At 42.9% G+C, this 23,918-nt stretch overlaps 1 protein-coding gene across 1 annotated transcript; it reads right to left on the reverse strand.

Annotated features, from left to right (window-relative positions):
- Positions 1–4,652: 4,652 nt before the first annotated feature.
- On the reverse strand, positions 4,653–21,634 carry igf1 (insulin-like growth factor 1). Its single transcript, XM_070991530.1, has 5 exons — positions 21,433–21,634; positions 19,863–20,022; positions 10,229–10,485; positions 9,414–9,449; positions 4,653–7,793 (listed from the first exon to the last, which is right to left on the reverse strand). Exons 1-5 carry the CDS (start codon positions 21,478–21,480, stop codon positions 7,734–7,736), a joined length of 561 nt encoding a protein of 186 aa, XP_070847631.1. The 5' UTR covers positions 21,481–21,634; the 3' UTR covers positions 4,653–7,733.
- Positions 21,635–23,918: the final 2,284 nt, after the last annotated feature.

Here is a 23,918-nt window from a genome sequence, read left to right on the forward strand (position 1 = left end):
CTCACAAAGCCATGTCTTGTTTTTAGTAGCCACGCTAGCAGCATGGTTCTAGCGAAGGCGATATCTGGTCGAGACTGGAGAGACATTCATGGTCCCCAGAGGATGAATGGTGCACACTTTGGTGGCTTTTCCTCTAGATGAAGCGTCATAACATTGGCCATCCCTTCTGTTTCATCTAGCGCCATCATCAGGTCAAATGTCTCATTCGTCTAATACTTTGGTTTCTGATCAAATACCTGCAAAACAAAGTACATTCCCATTAGCCTCAGCTGCACTCATGTTAGCATGCTAACATGCTAAACTAAGATGTTGAGTGTAGTAACATTACAGCGTGTTAGCTTTAAAGCTGCGGCTATGTTAGCATTCTCACTCTTTTTACGCTTTGGTTTTCGTGCTGATTAAACAGACTAGATTTAATGTGTTAATTAGTGAGCTTTAGAGATGCTGGGAGGCAGGTTTTGTTACCTTTGAGCAGAGCCAGGCTAGCTTTCCCCCTGCTTTCCCAGTCTGCAATGCGAAGGGAACAGGGCGATAGATGTAGCCTCATATTTAGTTTACATTTATGAGAGTGATATCAATCTTCTCATCTTACCCTCGACAAGAGAGTGAATAAACATGGAACCCAAAATGTCGAACTATTCATTTAAAGGAGAATTTGATATGCCACAGCTCTGTGATCAAGCCTTGGGAGCGTTTGATCGACAAGCACCCACACCAAGGTGGCGATCATCAGTTGATGATAAAAGGCGGAGGCAAGCAAAAACCAAACGGCCTTCATGTTGACACAGCTCCTCACAGGCTTCTTCTCAGCTCAAAAGGCTTACCTTATTAACATCACAGGAGCCGTAGCACAGAGGATGGAGAACCAGGACATGAATAATAGCTATTGAACTCAGCTGAAGTGATTTTACTTGGAGCAGTCAGCCTTTATTTTGTAAGTATTATTGTTGGAGGGCGAGGACTTCTACTGAAGGACTGAACTTGTCCACAGGGGCATGGCCGTTCCAGCAGAAGCACAACTGAACTTGTGAGCTTCATGCTCTGTTGTTGTAACCTTTCTCGCTCTTTCTCTCTTTCTGATAATCTCTCCCTCCCTTTTCCCATATTTCTCCTGATACAGGATGTATTAATGCACTGATATAGACAGGAGACACTGCAAATCAATGCAAGCCCACCTGATTCAAAGCGTCTGGGCTCTATCAGCTTCCGTAGCACTTAGTGAGGAGATTCAACAAACTCTGAACCATGTTGAAAGCCTTTATCTTGCAACTGTGATTCCTCCCCTGCTCTGAATTACCAAGAAATCGTTACCATAATTCTCTAACAAAGAGCATGAGCAAAAAAGCCAAATAATCTCATGAGGACCAGATGTGATTCGGTGGGTATCCATGAACTTTATTTACTAAATCTTTATGTTTCCACAACACTTGTCAAATCTTCAACAGATGCCAGTAAAATCTATTCAACTACTGACTGTGCTGTTGCTGATTTACGGCCGGTCTTGTTTGTAAGCAGCCGTAATTGCGTCCAGATTCGATTTGGCCTCGTGCACGGTTTAAATTTTGAACTCAAGGAAGCTGTCAGGCTCTGTCAGCTGCTTGCATCACCTGTCAGTTGCCGGTGCTGTATTTCAATCATGCCGCCTACAGCTTTGTGCGTAAAGAGACCTCAGAAGTCTGGGCCCTATGACATCAGTAGCAGCATTGTTTTATAATCCTCCGGGGGCCAACACATTATTTCCTTGTCCTGTATTAACACGCTGCCTTTCATCACCGACACTCGTCTTCTAATAGAAAATATAAAGGAAAGAAAAAACAAACAGTGTCGCAGCAGAGGAGAACCGGCTCCGGTTCCAGGGAAATGTGATGCACTGATGCTTCTTGCGCGATGTGTGATATCTGTGTGTTTGTGCAGCGCAGACTCGTGCCAGAGGCCGGCGTGCTGCATTCAGCAGAGATGCGGGTGCAAAGGGGGGGGACCGCATTTTGGGCAGGATTTTTTTGTTGCCCAGAGAACAGACCATGGTTTCCTGGAACAATGCAGCTGATGAGAGCCTCTCCAAGGAAAATAAGGCTCTGACATCATGGGTTCTTAAAGCGCACAGCTGAGCCAACACTCTCTCCTGCTATAATCAAGCCTCAGTGAATTTCCACTGTCGACTGAAATTGAGAAAGAGGGAGAATCTCCTCCAATGGCTTAGACGCTTTTTTTTTTTTTTACACGTGCTTTAATCTAACTGCTAACATTCCCGTTGTAGCGTGAGGCACTTGTTGGACTCCTGTGTCTCTATTTCCTTTTACATCTGGCCTTGGCTCACAGTGACAATAAAATGTGACACAAGGCCACTTGTAAATTTGTCATGATCAACTCATCACTAGCCAAGACTGGACGCTAGCCTCGGGGTATGAGAATATTTGGGATTAGAGACAACAAATGCTGAGTCGACAACAGCGGGAGTAAAAGTGAAATCCAGCAAAGTGAAATCCTGTGTGTCCTATTGGGAAAAAAAATTGAATGGCTGAAGAGTGATGAAGCCTACAACCACGTTCCCTGTAAAACAACCAGTAGAATAAGTAGTAAAATTGGTGAGGGTAGTAAAACAGACCACAAGGTCATTCAAAAGACAATTGTGTGCTTAAGATGAGGAGTTGAATAGTGTGGAGAGATTCGGTTTCAGGGCTCAGTCCAATATCTGTGTCCTTAGATGCACTGGATCCTGAGTGCACACAGATCAATAGGAACTGATTGTGCTCTCTCCACCATCCTGTTCTTGAGGTTACTCAAACATCTTTGTGTTGCTCTCCTTAATCCAAAATTAGCTTGTGCGAGAGGACAAACTGAACATTTTCAAGACTGATGTTCATAATGATACTGCAAATCCGTATTCACGTTGATAATTGACTTGTTTGTTATGGCTTGCTCACTGCACCAAGTCTCTCTACACACAATTTCTCTCTGATTTATTTGAACTCTAAATCTTGCAAGCTTGCAGCCTGCACTTGGACCATTAGGTTGAGATAATTGATTCTGTATTAGTCATAGAGACGGATGAAATAACATCCAGGATGGCCGGGTTGACCGGGACCTCGCCAGCCTTCCCTACTGCTCCACATTTTGATCTCCGCCCTCTGCTGAGCGCCGCCAGACAGCAAATTTATCAGCGCTTGATTGTTGTCCTGTATACATCCGTTTAAAAAGTGCTGACATTGAGTGAGAGCTCGGCGCTGTCACTGCATGCATCCTCCAAAGAGCTGAACATGCAGCTCTGGCCTCCGGGAGCACCACGCCCCGCTCTGTTTGCTTTGGCAGACCCCGCCGCCTCTTAGGAAGTATCACTTTGTCATTCGGCACACAGACAGTTTGCTCGGCTTCGTACTGCACGACGCGAGAAGCTTCAGCTTGAGTTACGTTTTTATGTATAGCTGAAAAGCCTTAAAAGATCTGCGTTGTAATTATATACTGCTTATGTGCCTGAATCCACAGGGTTCCTCATAAAAGGCAAATAGAGTTTACCAGCGTGATGTTGCGTAAGAGAGGGAGCAATGTCTTTACAGGATGATGTTTCCCCAGAGGATCGATGAGTGTACAGCATGTGCATATGCTGCATGAAAACTCTCCAGCCATTTCCATGATGTTGAAGTGGTTTATTCAGCAGGAATGGTGAACAATTTGTCAGTATTTTTTTTTTCTACAGAAGGCAATCGAGCACCATAAATAACAGCGCTGTAATCACACAGTTTCTTGGACAGTGAGCTGCAGGAAATGCCATTTTCTCATTAAACACCTCACAGAGTCGTGAGTGTCTCACTAACTCTTACATTTTAGGCTTTATTGATTATTCCACACAAGTGACAAACAGACATTTTTGAATGACTGAAAGGATTTGAAGTCGGTTGCTGTAGCTTTTCTTCATGGATGCTCCAAATATACCAGATACGCTGAGGGACTTTTGTCTGGCTCACTTTGCTATCTATTATACAAGCTGTATTTCAGGTACCAGAGACAGTGTGTGAAGGGTGTATTGTAGCTGCAGTGCAGTTCAGACAAGGATGGGTTAAGTTCATGACATAATAATGCTGAGTGAGGCTTTGTTCTCATTAAAAAGTCTTTGGTTTGTACTGTATATCTGAAGATCTGGGTGGACCGGAGCTCTTCTCCAACCAGCTTCTTTTTAATTTCAGCCGCCAGGTTGAATGATAAATTCATAAGGAATAGACAAAGTACATATGCAAATTCCCATTTCAAAACCTTTATCGTGACAGATAAAAACACACTTAAATTGACCTTTGTCAGAGAGGTGCTAACAAATGTTTAAGTCCAAATAAATTAAACTCCTGGCTTATTCTTAAAGCAAGACTATGCAACTTTCGAAGGAAATAACAAAATCTTCCTCTTACAAATGAAAAGTTGACTTCATAAGCAGCAAAGTGCACCTTTTCTCAGTTCAGTTCAGTCTGGGGTTTTGTCACACTTTATTTGGTCTGGTATGAGCAGTATCTTATGCAGTTGCTTAACGTTGGCATACTTAAAGGAACAGTGCCACATGAAGGGAAATATGCTTATGCTTATGCCAAGGGTTGGATGAGAATATTGACAATGTTGTTTTCAGCCTAGCATAAAGACTGAAAACAACGGCAAACAGCTAGCTTGGCCCTGCCGAAAGTTTTTTTTTTTTTTTTTTCATAGGATGGCAGAGGCATGACCTACCCTACACTGCCTCTGATTGGCTTGTACCTGTTGCCTTCATTGGTTGGGTTGGTTAGGTTTAGGTTTGAGAAGAGATGATTGGTGAGGGTGAGGGTAAGAATATCACGGTCAGTCAGTCAGATGCCTTCGCCATCCAAGGAAAATAAATTCCACTGCACCAGCACCTCTAAAGCTCACACATTAACGCACACATGTCCTTTATTTAATTTAACTTTTTTATTGATTCATTTAGGTGTAAATACAACAGTACATGGTTATATGGGGTCACTTCTTAATGTTAGTTTCTGAGCTTCAGAGGTGCTCGTCAGCGGAATTTGTTAACTTTGAAGCCAGCATAGGTGATTGAGCTGTTTTGTGCTAAGCTAAGTTAACTGGCTGTTGGTTTGAGCTTTGTATTTAATGGAAGGATATGAAAATGAAGAGGCATATTTCCAAAAACTCTGAATTATTCCTTTAAGCTAGACACTGTGTGACATTAATGAGTAAATTTGATGACTTTGGCTCTTTTCTACTTGTGTTTCCATTGCATTATACTGTCTGACTCAAGAGGATCTTGGGAAATGAAGGCAGATTTTATATGCAGTTATCCTGGAATTACCACTTGTAGCCCCCGTGGCCGCCGCTCAGCAAAGGTTACGTAGTCTCGCGTTAAGTGTTTTCAATACCTTGGCTTCCAGTGAAGTGCATGTAGACACACATCTCAGGACAGACAAAAGCACGCCATGAATTTTAACAATCTCAATACAATTGGAAGAATCACAGTTCACAGTACTTTTGTCAAGTTATTTGGCATAAGGGATCTATCTTGAGAAAATAATTCAAAAACAGTAGAAAAAATAGCATTTTGCCTTCTTGGGACCACAACATGGTATTGACTTTTTTTTTTTTATCTCCATGCATTCACAGATTTCACACAGATACATTTACTCGCTTACACTACTACCTTATTGAAACAGCTTACAAATAAAAACACTATTAAAATGGTGGCCACAAGGCTGTGCAAAAGGGAAGACCTCCAATGTAAGCCCTGCCATCTGTCTGTCTTAGCCATCTCTTGCAAGTAACAAACTACAAAATAGCACCATTATACAGTGGATAGGATTCTTAATACAGTTTTGTTATATGAAACCATCATGTACAATGAATGATAGTAATGCATAGGTTAACATAAATGGGAGTACTGTTTGATTATACACAGGCAGAGGAGGCAGAGCCAGAGATGAGATGTCTTGGGCGGTTTGTGAGATAAAATGACTGTCAATCCACATGAAGGCTTGAACAAACACCCATGAATGTCAGTCCTCATGCAAGGACTTCTCAGAACTGTTTGCGTGTGCTTGACCCTTGCTCACAAACTTACACAACTCTCATTTACACTGTGCGTGCTTTGTATGTGTGTTTGTGTACTTTTATATGTGTGCCGTATTGCACGTCTCCAGGAGGACATTTTGTCATTTTGGTTTGCAATAGCAACCAAATCACATAATCTGCTTTGGGGGTTTTTGGTGGACTTTGCAGTAGATGCTGCGGAATTTTGTTGTACTCTCGCCATGATGGCAGGTAATGCAGTCCGAGCAACAACTGAAGTAGCAAAGTTCTCGGCCTCCCTAAACTAACAGAATATAACAAGCCAAGATCGATCAATCATTAAACTTCACATCTATGTGGCTATTGTTAGAGCCTCCCTGTCTTTTGCTTTAAACTTCGGTGTTGACAGACTTGGGAACACATTGTTAGTTGTTCAACAGAACAAGAATAAAGGTTTTACTCTAGTTGAAACTCATGGGTCTCTGAGAGCGCTTGTTGACTTGCTGTGACTAAACTTTCATGACTTGCGTGTAACCTTGAACGCAGGCCTCCACTCAGACTCAAATGTTGATCACTGGTGACTGGATGGTTGACAAAAATCTGATTTGGCAATGGTGGTGACATGTGAAAAGGATGCAGACGACAAACATTTTGCCTGATTGTCGCTATTTGACTTATTCCACTGACTTATGCCAAATGCACTTTGAATCCACTGAATGACCCATTTCTGACAACCAAACAAGCACCATGCAATGCCTAGCCAAGAAACTTTGATTCAATTTAGCTTCTGGTTAATCTGATTCTCTGTTTTTCAAAACAGGGAAAAGCACAATCTTGTTTTTGTAGTACCCACTGTTCCTTAAAATCCCCTCTATTGGTTCTTCATCTGTTGTTGTAGAAGTGTTTGGATTGTAGACTCAGACCTCAGGTTCTCAACACTTCCTGAAGCTTAGGAGGGATTTGGGTTGGACTCAAACCTTCAAGGGACTCCAATTAGACAGAAGAACGCTACCTTCAGTCAATGATAAGTAGGGATTTGACTTGAGCTCAAGGTAAAATAATTACAACAAAGTTTTAAGTCTGATAATGAACCACCTGGTCTTTGTGCTTTAAAGCAAACCTTGTTTTTACTTATTAAAAATGTCCTCAGCAATGCTTGGTGCATGAAAACAAACTCTGAAGGTAATATAATCAGATTTTAACTGGGGTAGTAACTGCTATATATGACCGGTGACAACGTATCCTGTCTTGCCAAAAGAGTGAATGAATCCACTCTCTCAAAGTAAAAGGATTTACCTCGCAAAGTTCAATAGACAGGATGGACCACTCATTCTCAAACGCAGCCTGCCGCTCTCTGACTGGCTGAAGCCCAGATCCGTTCCCACCTTTCCTGGAGCCCAGGGATGCTGCAGCTCACACATGGAGGTATAATAAGCTCTTGTTCGTGTCTCAGCAGCTAATCTAGTCTGTTACATTGCATTAACAAAGAATTCCTCCCGATATGGAATGGTGCAGTGTATAAAATAATCACAAGATCCCTCATCAAACCCTTAAACACCACTTAGCGCTCAGGTTTCAATCATTTTGAAGAACTTTTCGGACCATTGTTAGCCTCCTCTTTGTTTTGTTTTACAGTGAACCATTCCACAGGGGTACCAGGTAAGGCCACTCCCTTCTCTCTTCCCAAGTCGCTGGGCATTTGTCCATTCGCTCCTTCCCTACATTCTGTAATTTCTGCCCCCCGTGTTGCCTCGACTTGAGTTTTTCTGATGCACTTCCTGCAACAAAAGAGAAACACATTTTAGATGAATAGCTGGGATACAGCAGGTGTAGGATAAAGTAAGCAAGCTTTGGGTGTGAAATCTGCATCTGTGCCCATAAAAACAAAGCTGCTCTTTGGATGGTGAAAATAAAATGGAGGTAATCGCTTTCTTAAAGTCAAACTGAAATTAAAATTCAAGCATGCCTAGAAATTAGAATACCTTTGGTGATTGATTGGTCTTGAGTAAAAATTTGGTCAAAGTTGTAATCAGGAAAAAAAGAATTTAGGTTGTCTTTATTAAGTAATTTGGTTGGTCCAAAATCTGTGTGGGTGGGCACAAAAAGTGGGAGGAGCTACTGGTACACAGGCTTCTACCTTTGACTTTTTATCAAACAAATGGCAGAACCCTCCATGCATTTTTCTGTCTGAATTGCAGGGTAGCATATGAATTCCTGAGGTTACAGGACTACTGTAAGTACTGCTGTGAGTTTTGACAGTACTTTCATTTGCTTTTACCACATCTGCACCAATAAAAGAGGGGTAGCCAATGTTAGCTAGTGCCCTTCTTTCCATATGTGGGGCAGGCATAACACTGAGGGGAGCTGCCAATCGGCAGATGTTGAAATCACAGTGTTAACATTTGCAATTTAGGCTACTAACCCCAAAAAGCTGAATGTTGTAAAGGAACAGATGGCCTAAGTTGCCGATGGCACTTACTGGGTATGAAATAGCATGAACGAAAAGTAATGTCTAGTGGGAATCATTGGTAGTTAGCAAGCTACGCTGAAGCTAGCTTGCCAGCTTCCACTTTCAGGTTAAAAACAAACTGTATAGCATGATGGGTCCTCTTAAATGTTTAATGTTGTAAAGGGACAAATCGCTAACGGTCCGCCATTATGTGGGTTTGTTGAAAAGGGGGAAAACATCTTCCAAAAACATTCATAGGCTACATTACAGACATGCTAACTATGCATCTCCTAGAAACTACTGCCAAGTAAACCGCCCACCCACAGACCTGAAGCTCAAGGTGTTTCCACAAATATGTCCACAAATGTAATCTTTTGAAGGTAATTCAAATCGCAATTCGACTTAAATTACAGAAACAAGACGACCCGTTCGTGCAACAATACCACCGTTCAAAGTGCCCCACAATCCACAAATTAATGAACAGATGAGTGTTGTGGAAGCCACTGAACACATAGACACGTGCTGCATTTCCGGACCTTGCATGTGTCAGTCTGTTACGGTGAGATGCCAGAATTTCAGCACATAATGTACAGTAGCAGAGTGGAGATTCTGCCTGGGGAGCGGGAGTGCCACTGGGTCTACCACAAAAACCACTTAGTTCCTTCTCTTGCTAATGGTTTTCTTTTTTGAGAGAAGGGTAAAAAGCACACGGTCAAATCTTAAAAGGATCACACTCTCCTGCAGGTTGGCAACTCAAGGATGAAACAGAGTCTGCATTTAGACCTCATGCTTTCTCTCTTTGGCCAAGAGATTAAGATTTCAAAGCTAAGATTGTTTGAATGACCCTCTCTCATTCTGATTTTGAGGATGGTGACTGTATGATACAGAGATTTAAATGACATAATAAAAATAATAAAATTGGATGAGAAGTATTCACTGGCATGCATACCTTGAAGGATGAATGACTATGTCCAGGTAAAGGTCTCTGTGGGAGGAAAATGAAGCCACTTAAATTGGATGGATTAATTTCTCTTGCCACAGTAAGATGCTTGAACTTGAACCTACTGACCCCTTAAAGTAACAGTACCACAATTTGGAAAATGTGCTTAACAAGATGAGAAGTTTCAGACCACGTTCATGCCTGAATGCTGAGTATGTAACTTCAGGCAGCAGTCGGTTGGCTATTAGCTTAGCATAATGACTGGAAACAGATGGAAAAAGCTAGTTTTCTACCTTCTAGCACCTGAAGCTCACACATCTTTTCTGTTTAATATGTACAGAATATAATAGAAAAGCAACTCACTCTAAGAGTTATAGTGAGGTGCTGATCACTGGAAGCAGACTTGAGAGTAGGAAAAAGGTGTTGCACATTCTGGCTCCATATGCATTTCTCTTTTATTAGGATGAAATTTCAGCCCTCAGGCCTCCTTCTTCTTTTTTCTACTCTTAATAACAACAAAAAAGTATAATTTGTAGTTTAGCAGGTGGTTATGTGTGAGGATATTTCTTGGCTGGGCATCTTTGGACAGAGTTAAGCTGGCTGATCCCTCTGTTTCCGGTCTTTATGCTAAGCTAAGGTAACCATCTGCTTGCTGTAATTTCAAACTCAGTGCCAGATATGAGAGTGGTGTCAAGGTTCTCATCTATATTATGCGTGCGCGCTCTGACAGCAGCTACCAAAACACAAGTCCTAGTCTCTTTTTCTTCCACATTTCCTGATGAGAAAACCTTTTTAAGAGTGTATCTGTTCGGTGCTGTGCTCACCTTCTTGTTTTTTGTCTTGTCTGGCTGCTGTGCTGTCCTACGCTCTGTGCCCTTGTCCACTTTGTGCCCTGCGGTACTAACCTTAGGTGCTCTTGGCATGTCTGTGTGGCGCTGTGCACGCACAGAGCGAGCAGCCTTGCTAGTCTTGGCAGGTGCACAGTACATCTCCAGGCGCCGCAGCTCACAGCTTTGGAAGCAGCACTCATCCACAATGCCACGTGACCGCCGTGCATTGGGGCCATAGCCTGTTGGTTTACCTGTTTGAGAAGAACAGCAGAAGAAGTCAGATAACTGAGGAGACAGCAACATTAATACTGAATCTCAATAAATTGAGGCATTGAATAAGCGTTGTGCCGTCCCACTGTCCACATACCCCTTACATTTAGACAAGCGTACACACAGTGAATCCTAAAATCACCAGTAAGCAACCATAAATAAATAAATAAATATATCAGAGCAACAAGGACTGTTAACTAGTTCCTACATTATATTAGTGTTAACAACATTAGCTACTCTGTCCTGCCTGGAGCAGTAAGCTCTGGGGCTAAAAGATGAAGCCAAGGTGGAAATCCAAAAACTACAGTTCCTCGAATGGCCGCTTGATGCTGGCTCCAAAGGTGAGTCATTCCCATAGACCCCCATATTAAAATGCCCAATTTTACTTCTTGAGGATATGTACCATAAATAATAAATCTAACCTCTGTCTTGCTTGTCCTAATATGTAAGCTAAGCAGCTAAATAGCCTTATGTTAGATAAAAAAAGTATATTTTTCCCAAGAACAACATTGTGTCTTAATTTCCATCTGGCAGATTCGATAAACTGGTTAAGGACGCAGACTTTTAGCCTGGATCATGCAGCATTAGCTCCAGTCTTTTAAGATATCATGTAGCACGCGGAACTTGCTGATTAATTAGCTAGCTATCCAGCTGATAAAATGTGCAACCAGCAGTTGTTGTTAAGCCAGCAACATCGACAGCCAGAATACTCTTCTTTTTACCCCCCTTCAATTCTTTATATCTGTTCTGAATTATCAGATCTGAATTAATCAAGCTAATCCTGGCTGGTGGCCAGATGCTACGCTTGTAATACAAGCAGTGATAATGGCCGGGTCATGGGTCTGATTCCTTAATGACATGGATTTCTTCCGTGTAAAATTTACAGTGTATCAGATTGCACGCTATGGACCCCTTTTGGCAGCTCCTCCCCTGTAAAAAGGGGGCCTCCGTCACCTCAACGTGGAGAATATCATGGTCAGCCATTTTGGCCCAGGTATCTTTTACACAGAGGCCCGTCCAGCGAGGCCAAACCACAAGCCCTCTGGGCCCGATCAACCCGCAGGAACAGCCAGGCAGGCTTGAGGCCGCACCCCCGTTGGCTACGTTGCACTGTTCATTCACATTTTCATTTGGCACAATGGAGCCTATCTTATAAAGACAATGGCGTGATGCACCTTTTATGCCAAGATACAGGCGTAAGTTGAAGACCAGTGCAGGTGATGGAATTCTGCTGTAGGCTATATTATATCACGTGTTAGTAAAATGTTATCTAAAGGTGTGACACTCGGCTTTTTGACTCATGACCACATTGAGTTACCATGACGCCAATACTCACTTCCTATTTCAACTGCCTCACCCCCCAAAGCCCACCCTCTTTTGGTGGCCTTTAGAAAAACTCTGGCTATCCATTTACAATTCCCTGCTCACCTTCAGCAATATAGCCCTGATGGGCTTTTCCCTGTTACCAAATAAAATAATAATAATTTAATATGGCATTTACAAGGAGGAAATGCCTTTCCCTCTCAGAGTTAATAGCTCTTGGCTCAGAAGCCTGCCAGTGCTGACAAAGTGCATTAACTGCTGCTTTCTGTCTGCCTTGTCCTGACAATGTTGTTTTGGATTGAGAGCAGCTTTCATTCAGAAACATAAGCATCTTTCTCCTCAGACCCCCAGACGCAAAGCAGAGTGGAAGACAACGGAGGTGTGAACGAGAGGGAGGAAAATGGGGGGGGGGGGGGGGGCAATCGAGAGGCTTTCATGTTGCACATCAGGTAGAATGATGCTAAAAATACACTGTGCACCTGCATTATTTAGGGAACACAAGAACTGGATTTGTCCAGATCTCCACCTGCCAAAAATGGATGCGTTAAAAGAAATCTGAAAAATCTTATTTTAGCTTTTGACATTTGCATTGTGCTAACTCGAAAATGCTAATTTATGACAGCTGCAACTTTTTCACTGTTTATGTAATTCTTTCTTTTCAGTCATCTGTGCAAACAGAGTGTGGTATTCCCCTGCAGCGTGGTTCAGTGGGACCAGCCTTGGCTGCTATATTAACACCTGATGTCAAGACATTTAGAAAGAGAGAAATATGACATTGAGCCCTGGCTGGCGATTATATAATGGCTGCTGAAAGCCAAAAGAGGGGCCGTGCCTTGTTGCCTGGCCTGTTTTTCAATCCATCCCAATAAAGCCTTGCAAATTAACATCCGCTATTATTCTGAAAATAGCTTGCAACCCTGCTGCACAAACAGCTGGAAGGGAGAGAAAAATCAGCTGGCACCGGTTGTAACATGTAGGATAATCAGCTCGGGCAGGTTGGGGAAAAACACGCATATAATAATCAGGTCTAAAAGCTTTGGAAGGTTTTAAATGCTTCAATTCCATGGATAGCTGCTGTAATCCCTCATAAACAAAGAGTTGTTTCTGCGACTGTTGTTAAACAAATAAGGGTAAACAACCTTTTCTGCCAGTGGGTCCTGCCTCGCAGCCCTCTGCTGTAGGAGACTGACTGAGGGTGGAGGATGCAGGGATCACACATGCTGATGAAGCTCAGATTAGAAAGTGTGCGAAATCTGACTGAATGCTCTTTGCCGTTCCTGTGTCGGACTGTGTCTTTACTGGTGAGGCGAGGCAGATTAATGGATGCGAAGCGAATAAACTGGTGTTGAGACTGGAAACAGCTAAACTATTTTACGCATCAGTGTGTGTGAAGGTCTTGGGTTGTACGACTGCGTACGTGAAAAAGAGTTGTTTAAAACCCTTTGTGGGTAAATATAGTAGAGTACTCCGGATGTTGACTTGCACTGTAGGGTTTTTACAACTTCAGAAACATCATGGAGACAATTGTTCTATCTTACATCTCAGCCACGTGAGGTAGAAGCACCCCATTCACGCTTCAGATGAATAGGATGTGCACATGCGTGTATTTGACTGACCAAGTTGCCGCGCAGCACCTTGTCGGATGATGTCAGGTAAACACTTTTTGCTGGACGACCTTGCGTTTTTCTTTCCGGAGCTCTCACAGAGGTCTCATTGAAATGAACGAGGAGGCTGTATTTATGCTGCAGAAGTGGTTTGAGACGTTTCTATGGATGTTTTGATATGTTCTGGCATATTTTCCTTTTTTTTTCCATAACTCTCAGTCTTTGGAATAAATTGTATCTTCAGTGAATCCAAGCTGACTGCAGGTGCCGTCCTCCACGAACGAGCAGCCTATGAACTTTTCAGAGCCTGTATGCTATAAAGAGCATTAATTTTAACGATTTACATTAGCTGTCAATCAGCCAGCGTCCTTCTTTACAGAAAACTATGCGATAGAACCACCTGTCTTCAACCTGTCCAATATAGTTTAGATGAACTGTTTCATCTGATGCCAGCAAACATCTTGGGTTTGGTGTTTGACAGCTTCAGCGCACATCGTGTTCATTCCTCTAAGGACTGGCACTGGAGAGAGATGGCTGGATTCCCCCATTCCAGAGTGGCACAGAAAGCATCTGAGTTTTACAGCTTGGTCATGGTCAATAAAAACTAGTGGATTCTTGGAGCCTGTGCACTGCTCTTCCTGCAAAGTGTCAGGCAGTTTATGGCTGGGCCGGGACTATAAGAGCAGCTAAAGTACTGGAAACTATCTCTTTATCACTGGTACCACAAAGAGTTTGGTTTGAGCGAAGTGTTCTGTGCTGTGACGTTAGAATCTGATTCAAAGCCGCTGACGCTAGAGCTTCTATCAGCATCATCAAATGGATTTATTGAGTGTATTTTCTTTAGAGGGCAACAGGTTTTTAGGCGGATTCTGAATGTATGGTAGTGATATAATAATGATTGAATAAATTGGTGAAGCTATGCATAATAATTTATCAGGTACCATCAGAAACAATACAAAAAAACTCTAAATACAGTCTTACTGACAATAGGATCAAAAACTCCTGATTGTGAAGGGACCAGTTTCTTTCTCTACGAATTTTACCTGGTGAAGGTAAAATCAAAGGTCTGAGGATAGTTAAGTGAGTGCAGGTGATCAATACTGTGGATTCTTTGTTGGCCAAGAGGTATCTGTCTCTGCATATCTCAGCATCAAGGGAAGTAAGACACAGCTGTCTCATATCTATTTTGTTGAAATGTTGGGAAGTGCAAGAGATCGATGGTTTGTGGGATTCTTTGGTATGTTTACAACGGGAATGTGAAATAAAAGACAATTTACGTGACCACCTAAGGTAAAGAGGAAAGGATGCAGGAGAGGTCCAGGATATCAACTGTGATCTCTGCCCCAGTGCAACCTGATATATCCTTGTTTCCTTTGTAGAGGTCCTACATTTAGTGACTGGATTAAACCGATGAAGGGTTTCAAAGTTAAAGCACTGTTTAGTCCCAGAGTGTCCTCAAATCCCTCGTGTCTCAGCTTCTCCTAATGTACAGATCTAAATCTGGAGGACGCCCGCCTGTCCTTTTCATGAAATGCCTCTTTGTTACGCTTCGCAGTAATTCACAGAAGGGTCAGAGATTTGCAGTTCAGGTCTTAATTGGAAAACGACACCTTTTTCTCGGTGATGGAGAGGACACAGGAGGTCTTTCTTCAGATCTCAGTGCCTTCCGCTGTGTGTTCAGGTCCAGGGTAAAACTGGGGGGGTGGGGGGTGGGGGTGTCCTGATCATCCTGTAATCCACATAATCCCCTGCTGCTGAGGGACAAGGCCTCGCAAAGTGTATGTTTGAATGTGTGCATGCGTGTGCATGTATGTGACGTGCGGTTTGCACATTCTACCTCTTTCTCCAGCTCCAGTAGCTTTGAATAAAACTGACAGGGACAAACAACGAGGAGGAAGTCTCATCAATGGCTGCTAAAAGCTATTTCCCCTCTTCTTTCCAAGTCACACGCCATTCGTACGAGCCAAAACACTTAAAAAATTATCACTTTTCATATTTGGCTGTTCTGTTTTACTAGAACTCTGTGTACTAACAATTAGCCCTCGGCCAAAAAGGATGGGTTCTTCCATTTAATGTTATTCAAGAGATTCTGCGTATCATTCATTTCGCAGAAATCAGCAGTAAGATTATGTTTCTCACACTCACTCGAGAATAAGTGTGAATATTTTAGCATGAACTGATAAAATATGAAGTGACTTATGACAGGGAGCCACTTAGCACTCACACTTTAGCCAAAAAAATCCCATAACAGATCTGATTCATGGAATGAACATCGCAGTGAAATCACCCCACGGTCCTGCCTGGTAAAGCATTACAAAGACAACTGAGGATTTCTAGGTCAGGCTAATAATTGGAAAAACTGACTACGTTTGTGGATTTTTTTTTTTTTTTCTGTTTCATAGACCGCAGTTTGTTTCATTACCTAAAAAAAAAAAAAAAGAATTTCCACCAACTAGTATTTAGCATTTCTGTCAGGGTAGGAAATCTGTACTCTTAAAATGCAAGTGTGCTACTTTACTGGTGACATGTGTAAGGTGGATTGGCAAAAGCGCTCTGAGCACAGAAAGCCCACTGTCGTTGCAACACCGTCTATGGACACATTATCAATCAGAGGGCTGCCAAGTTCAACACGGCCAGACCGGAGGGGAAGAGTTCAGGGAAAGGAGCGCGCCTCCTTTGGCCAAGCTGTTACGCTGCCGGGTCCTACATACAACAGAACCCAAATGGATTCTCCAGATATTTTACACAAACAGCCACTGGTACATGTGGCGACCGGCGGAGAGGGGAAGGAAAAGGAATGACAGCGAGAATATGAGAGAGCGAGAGAAACAGAGGAAGACAGGGAGCAGCATATTTTCCAAGGCACAGCACCCTGCTGCTCTAACCTCATCGTCTTTTCAAAAAAGGATGGAGTGTTCGTGAAATACACCTCTTTTTCAACACAGGAAAATGTGGCATTGATAGATGGACGCTGTGCACTTCAGTGACTGCACAGTGTAAGGTAATGCAGGAAAGACAAATACATTCCCTGTACCACAGAAAGGTCTGTTCCTGCTTAAGAAGTATATCCTGCATGAGGATTCGTAAGTTACTTTGGCCTCTGTTCAACACTTTCTCATGAGATGAATATGGACAGTGGTGCTATACTTCTATAGCCTGTGAGAAACTTTTACAAAGCTGTGGTAAAACACTGCTATCAGTAGCCAACACTCTCACATCATCCAGTCTCTGGTCAACCTCATACCTTGTCAAAATCTGAAACATTTCATCAACTTTAAATTACAGCTGCAGACACTTCTTGGGACAGACCTTCAAACTGAGATATGAATCATTAACATGGGATTTACCATTGATCTTAATTTCGGGGGAAGAAAATTAAATTGCAATCACCATGTAAGAAAGTAAGGAAAAAGTACTGGTGGTGTTACAGATATGACCCATGTAGCACATAGATGCTAAATGTAATGCATGATTTATTAATAAGCCAGACTTGATCATGTAATTCGTGATGTTCCACTGTCTCTCAGCCTAAGTGAAGAGAACATGGTCATTTATACAAGTGAGGAGCTGCTGCAGAGAGAATCCAAAGACCAAAAAGTCTTAACTGGCAGAAAACTGGCAACCGAGCCGGCTGTCATGACCACTTCACAGCAGGTGGGTGTTGCCAGCAGCATCTGGATGAACAAGACTCACAGCTTTGCAGCAGCTTGGTGGCTTTCCAACAACTCTCTGGCAAATGCCATACAAAAGGCCTGATGCAGAGAATGATGTTGACTGGTTCTGGAAAAGCTGCATGCAGGGGTGGAGGAATGTGGCAGTGGGATGGTGGGGAGCAGCAGCAAGGTGCATGGTCACACTACTGCCAGACTTAATGTTGACCCTGGATGATTCTGCAGAAAGCCTCAGATTACATTCGATGACGTTTTGGAAGGATCCATTAAAGTATTTCTACAATGTACGTGCAGTAACAAAACAGTTGTTTTTCACTGGACAGGAAGGGTATGAGAATTTGTAATTTGGGCTCAATTTAGTGGAAATTCCCTTTTAAGTGAAGCTAATTCTCAATTTACACTACCAAAAATCAGTTTTAATGAACCAATTCTGCACTAGACAGTCTTCAGGAAGAAGTGCACCCTTTATGGAACGAGGCACATGTAGCATGGAGGTTGAGATGGTGGAACCACGCGTAGCACCTTCGACTGTCATGCAGGAAACCAGAATTTTTGTCCGATTGCAGATCTGCCTGTATTTATTGCTGCCAATGTTCTTGTCTGACAAAGGGTGTTGGACGTGAGAGCTGTCATCATTAATGTTGGAGCACATCTTCAGCTCTCTTGTGCAAGGATGCCATTGTTGGTACCATGAGCTGTAGCAGGTATCATCGGAACAGGCATCATCATCAGCAAAGATTTCCACCCAGCACGACAGTTCACTGGTTTTCTTAAAGCAGGAAAAAAGCCAAAGCTTGTGCGGAAACCCTTCAGAAGCATCAACGACGTGAAGTCCTGACATTTAGGAGGGCAGTTCAGATTCAAACAAAATCTTTGCGGGGGCTACTTGTTGCTTCAAACACCAGCGCATATCTGCCAAGAAAGATGATGATGGAGTGAAGTCAGAAGTTAATGAAACGACTGGACTGTGAAGCCAATCAGACAGAGATGGCAATCAAGAGCACATAAGTGCAGTTTCCAGCAAAATGGGGAGCGGAGGGTACACAAGGCCATCACACCCCTGTATAAACTGCAGAGTGGGCTTTAAAATGGCCACAGATCCAGCAGATTATGAGTGTTACAACTGTAGGTCTCAAGCCATTGATTGATCAACCCTCACTGGTGGCGTAACTCCAAAGATGGCAAAGTTGGTCGGTTGGTCCACGTCTTTGGTCCACACTGAAGTATTAGATGGATTATTATTTGTACAGACATTCATGTTCCCCAGAGGATAAATCCTAATGACTTTGGTGATCCTTGATTTTTGCTCTGGCGCCACCATAACGTTTTGTGTGAAACATTTCCTCTAGCGCCATCATCAGGTCAAACTTTCAAGGTTTGAGAGTCTATGTAATACCTTCAACACTAATGACATTCCCATCAAGCTTAGTTGTACTTACTTCAATTGTGTTTAGTGCTAATTAGCGAATGCTAGCATGCTAACATGCTAAACTAAGATGGTGAACATAGCGAATGTGTACAATACAGCACAGCATCACAGAACTGCTAGCATGGCTGCTATTATCTTACCAACAGGATTCATTTGTCTATATTGTGCTTTTAATGGTTTTAGATTTGCATTACTATACCCTGATCGCTATTTCCTTGTTGTACTGAGGCTGGGATTCAAAGATTGCCCCCCTTCTGGCCCCTAATCCTCCATCAGTCACCAAGTTCTCAAGAAGGTGTATCTACAAACCACTCCAGGTTCAGGTTAAGGTGAAAGCAATCAATTACTGGAAAAGAGAACAACTGCAAATGCACTATAGATGCTGCTGATTTCCCACAGAAATCTTATATCTTCTTTTCTTTTTGAAATTGGCAGCTGACAAAGTCTACCACATGTGGAAAATCTTTCATAACTTTGGGACCGGACCAAACCATTAATAATGGATTGTTATGTCAAAACTGTACAGGAATAAGAGGGACAATCAATTATTATAAAAATAAAAAAATGACTTCTGGGGAGATATGAAGCTCCTCCAGGAGATTCGGTGGAAATTGGCTTAATTGATGGACGTCAGCCAAAGAAATGTGAATAATGAGGTTATAAACCTCAGTTCTGTAGTGTTTGAGCCAGCTGTGCTGCTAATGTACAGTCACACTGTTCGTCTCTGACAGAAAGATCAGGATACGTGTCCTGAGAAAGACTGGCTGCCGGTGGAACATTGCACCTAACCTCGGTAGCTCCATATATCCCGTGCTGTTCTGGGCTGGGTTGTACCCTTAATGGAAAAATCGGAGATTTAAATCCTGGATTCGTGGTGGAGGGTTTTCTTTGGGTCGCTTTCCCTTCTCTGGTGGAAAAAAGAAAAAACTTCACTGCAACATTTAGTTTCTACCCCTCCTCTTTCTTGGAGATAGTCAGCCAAATTCCACTTAAAGTCCTTTGCCCATGGGCAAAACTGCAATTTGCCACCAACAATACAGTTACTTATCATTATTCCATATTTCATTTAGGTTTGCTTGTTCGAAGGCTGGGCCCCGGTCCATCACTGAGAGCCCAGCAGTAAAACAAATGTGCAGGCGTGAATGTGAACTTAGAGGGAAGATGTGACAGTGGAGGGAGGAATGAATGAAGGAAGAAAGGGAACATTAATGCAGGGAAAGTCAAGACAAGATGTCAAACTGGCTGCTTTTTTATTTATGAGCTCGCTGGAGGTGGAGAGCTCTGGGACAGATACAGCCAACCTTTATGAATAAATAAAAAGGTGCACTTACTGAAATAAAAGCCTCTCTCTCCACACACAAACTGCAGCGTGTCGACCAGCTCCGCCCCGCACAGGGTCTCTGGGCCCGCCCCTGTTGCCGTCGGAGTCAGGGTGAGGACGCACAGCAGTAGTGAGAGGGTGTGGCTACAGGAGATACAGCACATCGCACTCTGCAGCACAGAGAGAGAGAGAGAGAGAGAGAGAGAGAGAGAGAGAGAGAGAGAGAGAGAGAGAGAGAGAGGGAGAGAGAGAGCTTTAACATTTCCACGGCTGTTAAAGGCAGCATCACCAGAGAGACGTTTTCATTTCATTACACTCATTTAAGCAAGAAAAACCACACTTTTAAAGCCATTGCTCCTATATTACACCGCTGACCGTTGAGCAGCAGTGCTGTCACAGTTGCTGGCACACCAGTGATGGCAACACGAAACATTTTCCCAGATAAGACTGACACCAGTAAACTGAAGCCTTGTGTCCTTAAATTCAAGCTTTCGCTCTGCTAAAAAAAGAGGAAGTTTTAAAAAAGAAATAAGTGGCCGTGGCCGCAGATGGTAACTTTACAGGGTTTTGGAGATGTGGAGGAAAATGTATTAAATCCAAAGTTGCACTTGGTGCCAGAGTCAAACAGTCAAACAGGAGGCTGACCAGCTCTGATGCTCCGGAGCGCCTGTGCGCAACCGAGCGGAGCGCGTCCAAATTGAAAACACACGTTTCACCTTATCATCTCAGCCCCAGCGTATGTCCTCATTAGTTAATAACAATCCATATGAATTCAAGAAATTCAAACACCCATCATTTAGAGCCACTTGGTAATGAGGCTTCAGCTTTCCCCCTGTGCCATAAAACAGCTGTCAGCGCATTATTACGCACACAACTAAACGAAAAGTGCTTCAAAATTCAAAAAGCAGAATAAGAGATGCGAAAAGCGCCAGGGATCTTTCCGATCCAAACTGTGAGATGGAAAACGGCTCTCCCGCCAAACCCAGCCGAGGAAGCTGAGTGGGCCAAATATACATAATAAAAAGAATAAACACAGGACACTATCCATCTACATCACAGCCCCAACCGCACGGTCCCGACGCCCATACGTATTTCATGTTAAGCTCTCCTCTCTCTTAAGCCCGCAGCCTCAGGTTAGATATTTAGCGCTTAATAATGCAGACTCAGCAGTAATTACTTTGAAAGTTGCAGAGCTGCATTAGGACTTTCTGGTGAAAAAGAGCGCAGGGCGCACAGAGGCGCTGAGGATGAAAACCCATTCATCCGAGCGGCGAAGCTCATGCACGATTCGTGTCGAGATTTCCTAAAGAAAAAAGTCAATTAAAGCAGATGAGGGACAATCTCTTGTTATCTGTAGGGAGAAATAATCACCAAGACATGCAGGACAGTTGCTCAGTAACTGGACAAAAAGGCAAAAAATCAGAATAAATCCACATTAATCATGCATTTAAAAGCAGCAAAATGCAAATAAGCGGCAGAAATTCCCTTTTATTTTTTTAAACTAGGCAAGGATGCTCTGTGCAAATAATGAGCAAGTGAAGGTGATAATCTATAGTGTCAAAGGAAATCAGGTAAGTTACCTTGAAGACATCACATAAATGCCACTGAAAGGAAAGAGCGCTAGACATCCCCACGGGTCTCCGCAAGACAAAGCCCGGCGAAAATGAACTTGTTTGAAGTCATTAAAAACGGGGAGAAAGAGGATGAGATGCGGGCAATGTCACATCTCAATATTCCGACTTTGTTCCATTGCGCAGGCTCGTTTTGGAGAAGTGAGATTTAGCGAACAGGAGACGGATTTAGAGAGAAAATCCCTCACATTTATCTACATTACACAGACATTTTCAACAGGAAACAGCTGGGGCAGCATTTGCCTCCTACTCGTCCTAAGTTATTCATTAAGGATTTTGGGCACATATTCAAATAACGTCATTTCTCTTTTTTTCTCAGAACGGGATTGAATTTTGATCTCTCTAAGACTTGGTTAGTAGTTCAGATCAAGATAGAAAAAGCGGTGCTGCCCCACCAGCAGCAGCTCACACTCACACAACACACGATTTTATGCGCTGAAAGCTCATGAAGGAGACGTTAAAGACGAGCTGGAGGTTGTGATGTGACTGTTGGTTGTCGTGCGTAATTTGGCACCGCGTAATTCAGCAGCCCCTCGAGCCAAAGTTTAATTTGATTAACGCCAAAATAAATCATTAAAAACACTTTCCCACTCAGTCGCCAGCTTGATGCACACTTGAATACCTAATATAAAACAGAATAAACATGTGTGAACTGGAGTGAAAGAGAGAAAACATAAGGCAGAATTAAACAGAAAGCCTCGTTTGAAGTCCAGTTCCCTCTAAAGTTTGTGCTTCTGTGCAGGATTTGCTGCTTTTCTGCACTCTGTCGCTTGAATTTCTTGTAGAAATAAAGCAGATCTTCAGATTTCTGTGTTGAAATTGAGTCAACAGATGCGGGTTCGTCTGTGATTGATATCTGATGACGTTTCATGAGCTGACTGATGGGGAAAAGATCTGAAACGCAAAAGAGAAACACGCAACTTTACGATGAAGATGATCTGTGTTTCGTGTTTTTCAGATTTCAGATTTCAGCGACCTCCTTCGGGAAAACTACCAGGTCGGATGCTTCACTGCAGGGCTGATAAACACTTGCTGGCACCCTTTGTGCAGAGCCACCCGCCTTCTTCATGGTAAAGCAAGGCCCGTGCGTCACAGGGGGAAAAGCAGCCATGGCAGACCACAGCTTCACACAAGGCGAGGGCTTAAAGAGACTCGTTTTCAGCAGGGATGGGAATTCATCACTGATCTAATCACTAAACATGAGATCAGTGCTGCGACCCAATCATAAAGCAGGACACCAGCACGTATCCCAGCATGCTCGGCCAGTGTGCAGAAGTGCATCACAAGCAAGGTCGGATCCAAAAGGGACCGGGGAGGCTGGAGACACGCAACAGTTAGGGTCGTTGGCAAAGTGGGTCAAAATCCAAGCACGATCAAATGTCCCCACATGACACAGACAGCTGATTCACGCTCAGGCTGCAGAGGTTACAGAGGCAGCTCACATCCAAACTTCACTGAAACTAAATGAGCGGTGTCCAGCATGAGGGTGGGGGCTCTGGAAGGGGTTGCATGTTAAATGTCAGGGGGTCCGAAGTTGAGAAGAAAGAAAAATGAAGCGTATTTTTCAGACTTGTGTCAAACTTTTGCTTTTCGTTGTGAAATGCTTGATTGTTTTGGAATAATGAGTCAAATTAAATGATCTAAGAGGAGACATGCCGTCTCTGTGGGGACTTCTCACACCTCATGATCATATAAAAAGCAAGCTTTGCTTCATTTGGAAGAGTCAGAAGCCAAACATGTTGAAAAAGTGACACTGATGTGGCTTCGCACCGGAGCTAAAACGATTAAAAAATTCATCTGCAACACTTGCGGTAATAGATTAATAATTTCTTTAAGCACAAATGCCAAATATATATATTATCTATTGGTCTGCATTAAATATTCTGCTTATTTTTGGAGAAATAGAGTTGACTGAGTCATTACTCAAAATCTTTGGGAACCATTGAGCTAAATGAGCAATTATGGACCCATAGAAAATCCTTACTTTCTGTCCTGGTTGAGTTGGCGCCACCCTGTGGTTTAATACAGCAGCAAAAAGTCTTTAAAGCAGAAAAACAGCTGGCGTGTCTGTTTACAGTGCAAACAAACTGATGCCCTTTCAACAAAGACTTCCCTCAGTAACAATCAAAGTGAGGGGATTTCACGCTGCTCGCAGGAGAAAGCTACAGCTAACGGCTACTCCCCACGTTACTCCAAACGGCTTCAGTGATGAAAAAATGCACAAAATGACAGCCTGATGTCTTGATTTGTTGTCACATTTTTGATGAACGCCCCTACAGTTTCAGAGTACAACTCACTTTTACATCACTGTCATAAATACAAATCGTGCTTTCGCGCCTCTCATGAAAAGCTGCACATGCGCTAACGGCTAACATGACATCAGACCCAAAGAACCACATCGACTAATCTCACCAATGAATAAAAGCCAGTGCGAG

The sequence above is a fragment of the Chaetodon trifascialis genome, chromosome 22, assembly GCF_039877785.1.
Source record: "Chaetodon trifascialis isolate fChaTrf1 chromosome 22, fChaTrf1.hap1, whole genome shotgun sequence".
Lineage (NCBI taxonomy): Eukaryota > Metazoa > Chordata > Actinopteri > Chaetodontiformes > Chaetodontidae > Chaetodon > Chaetodon trifascialis.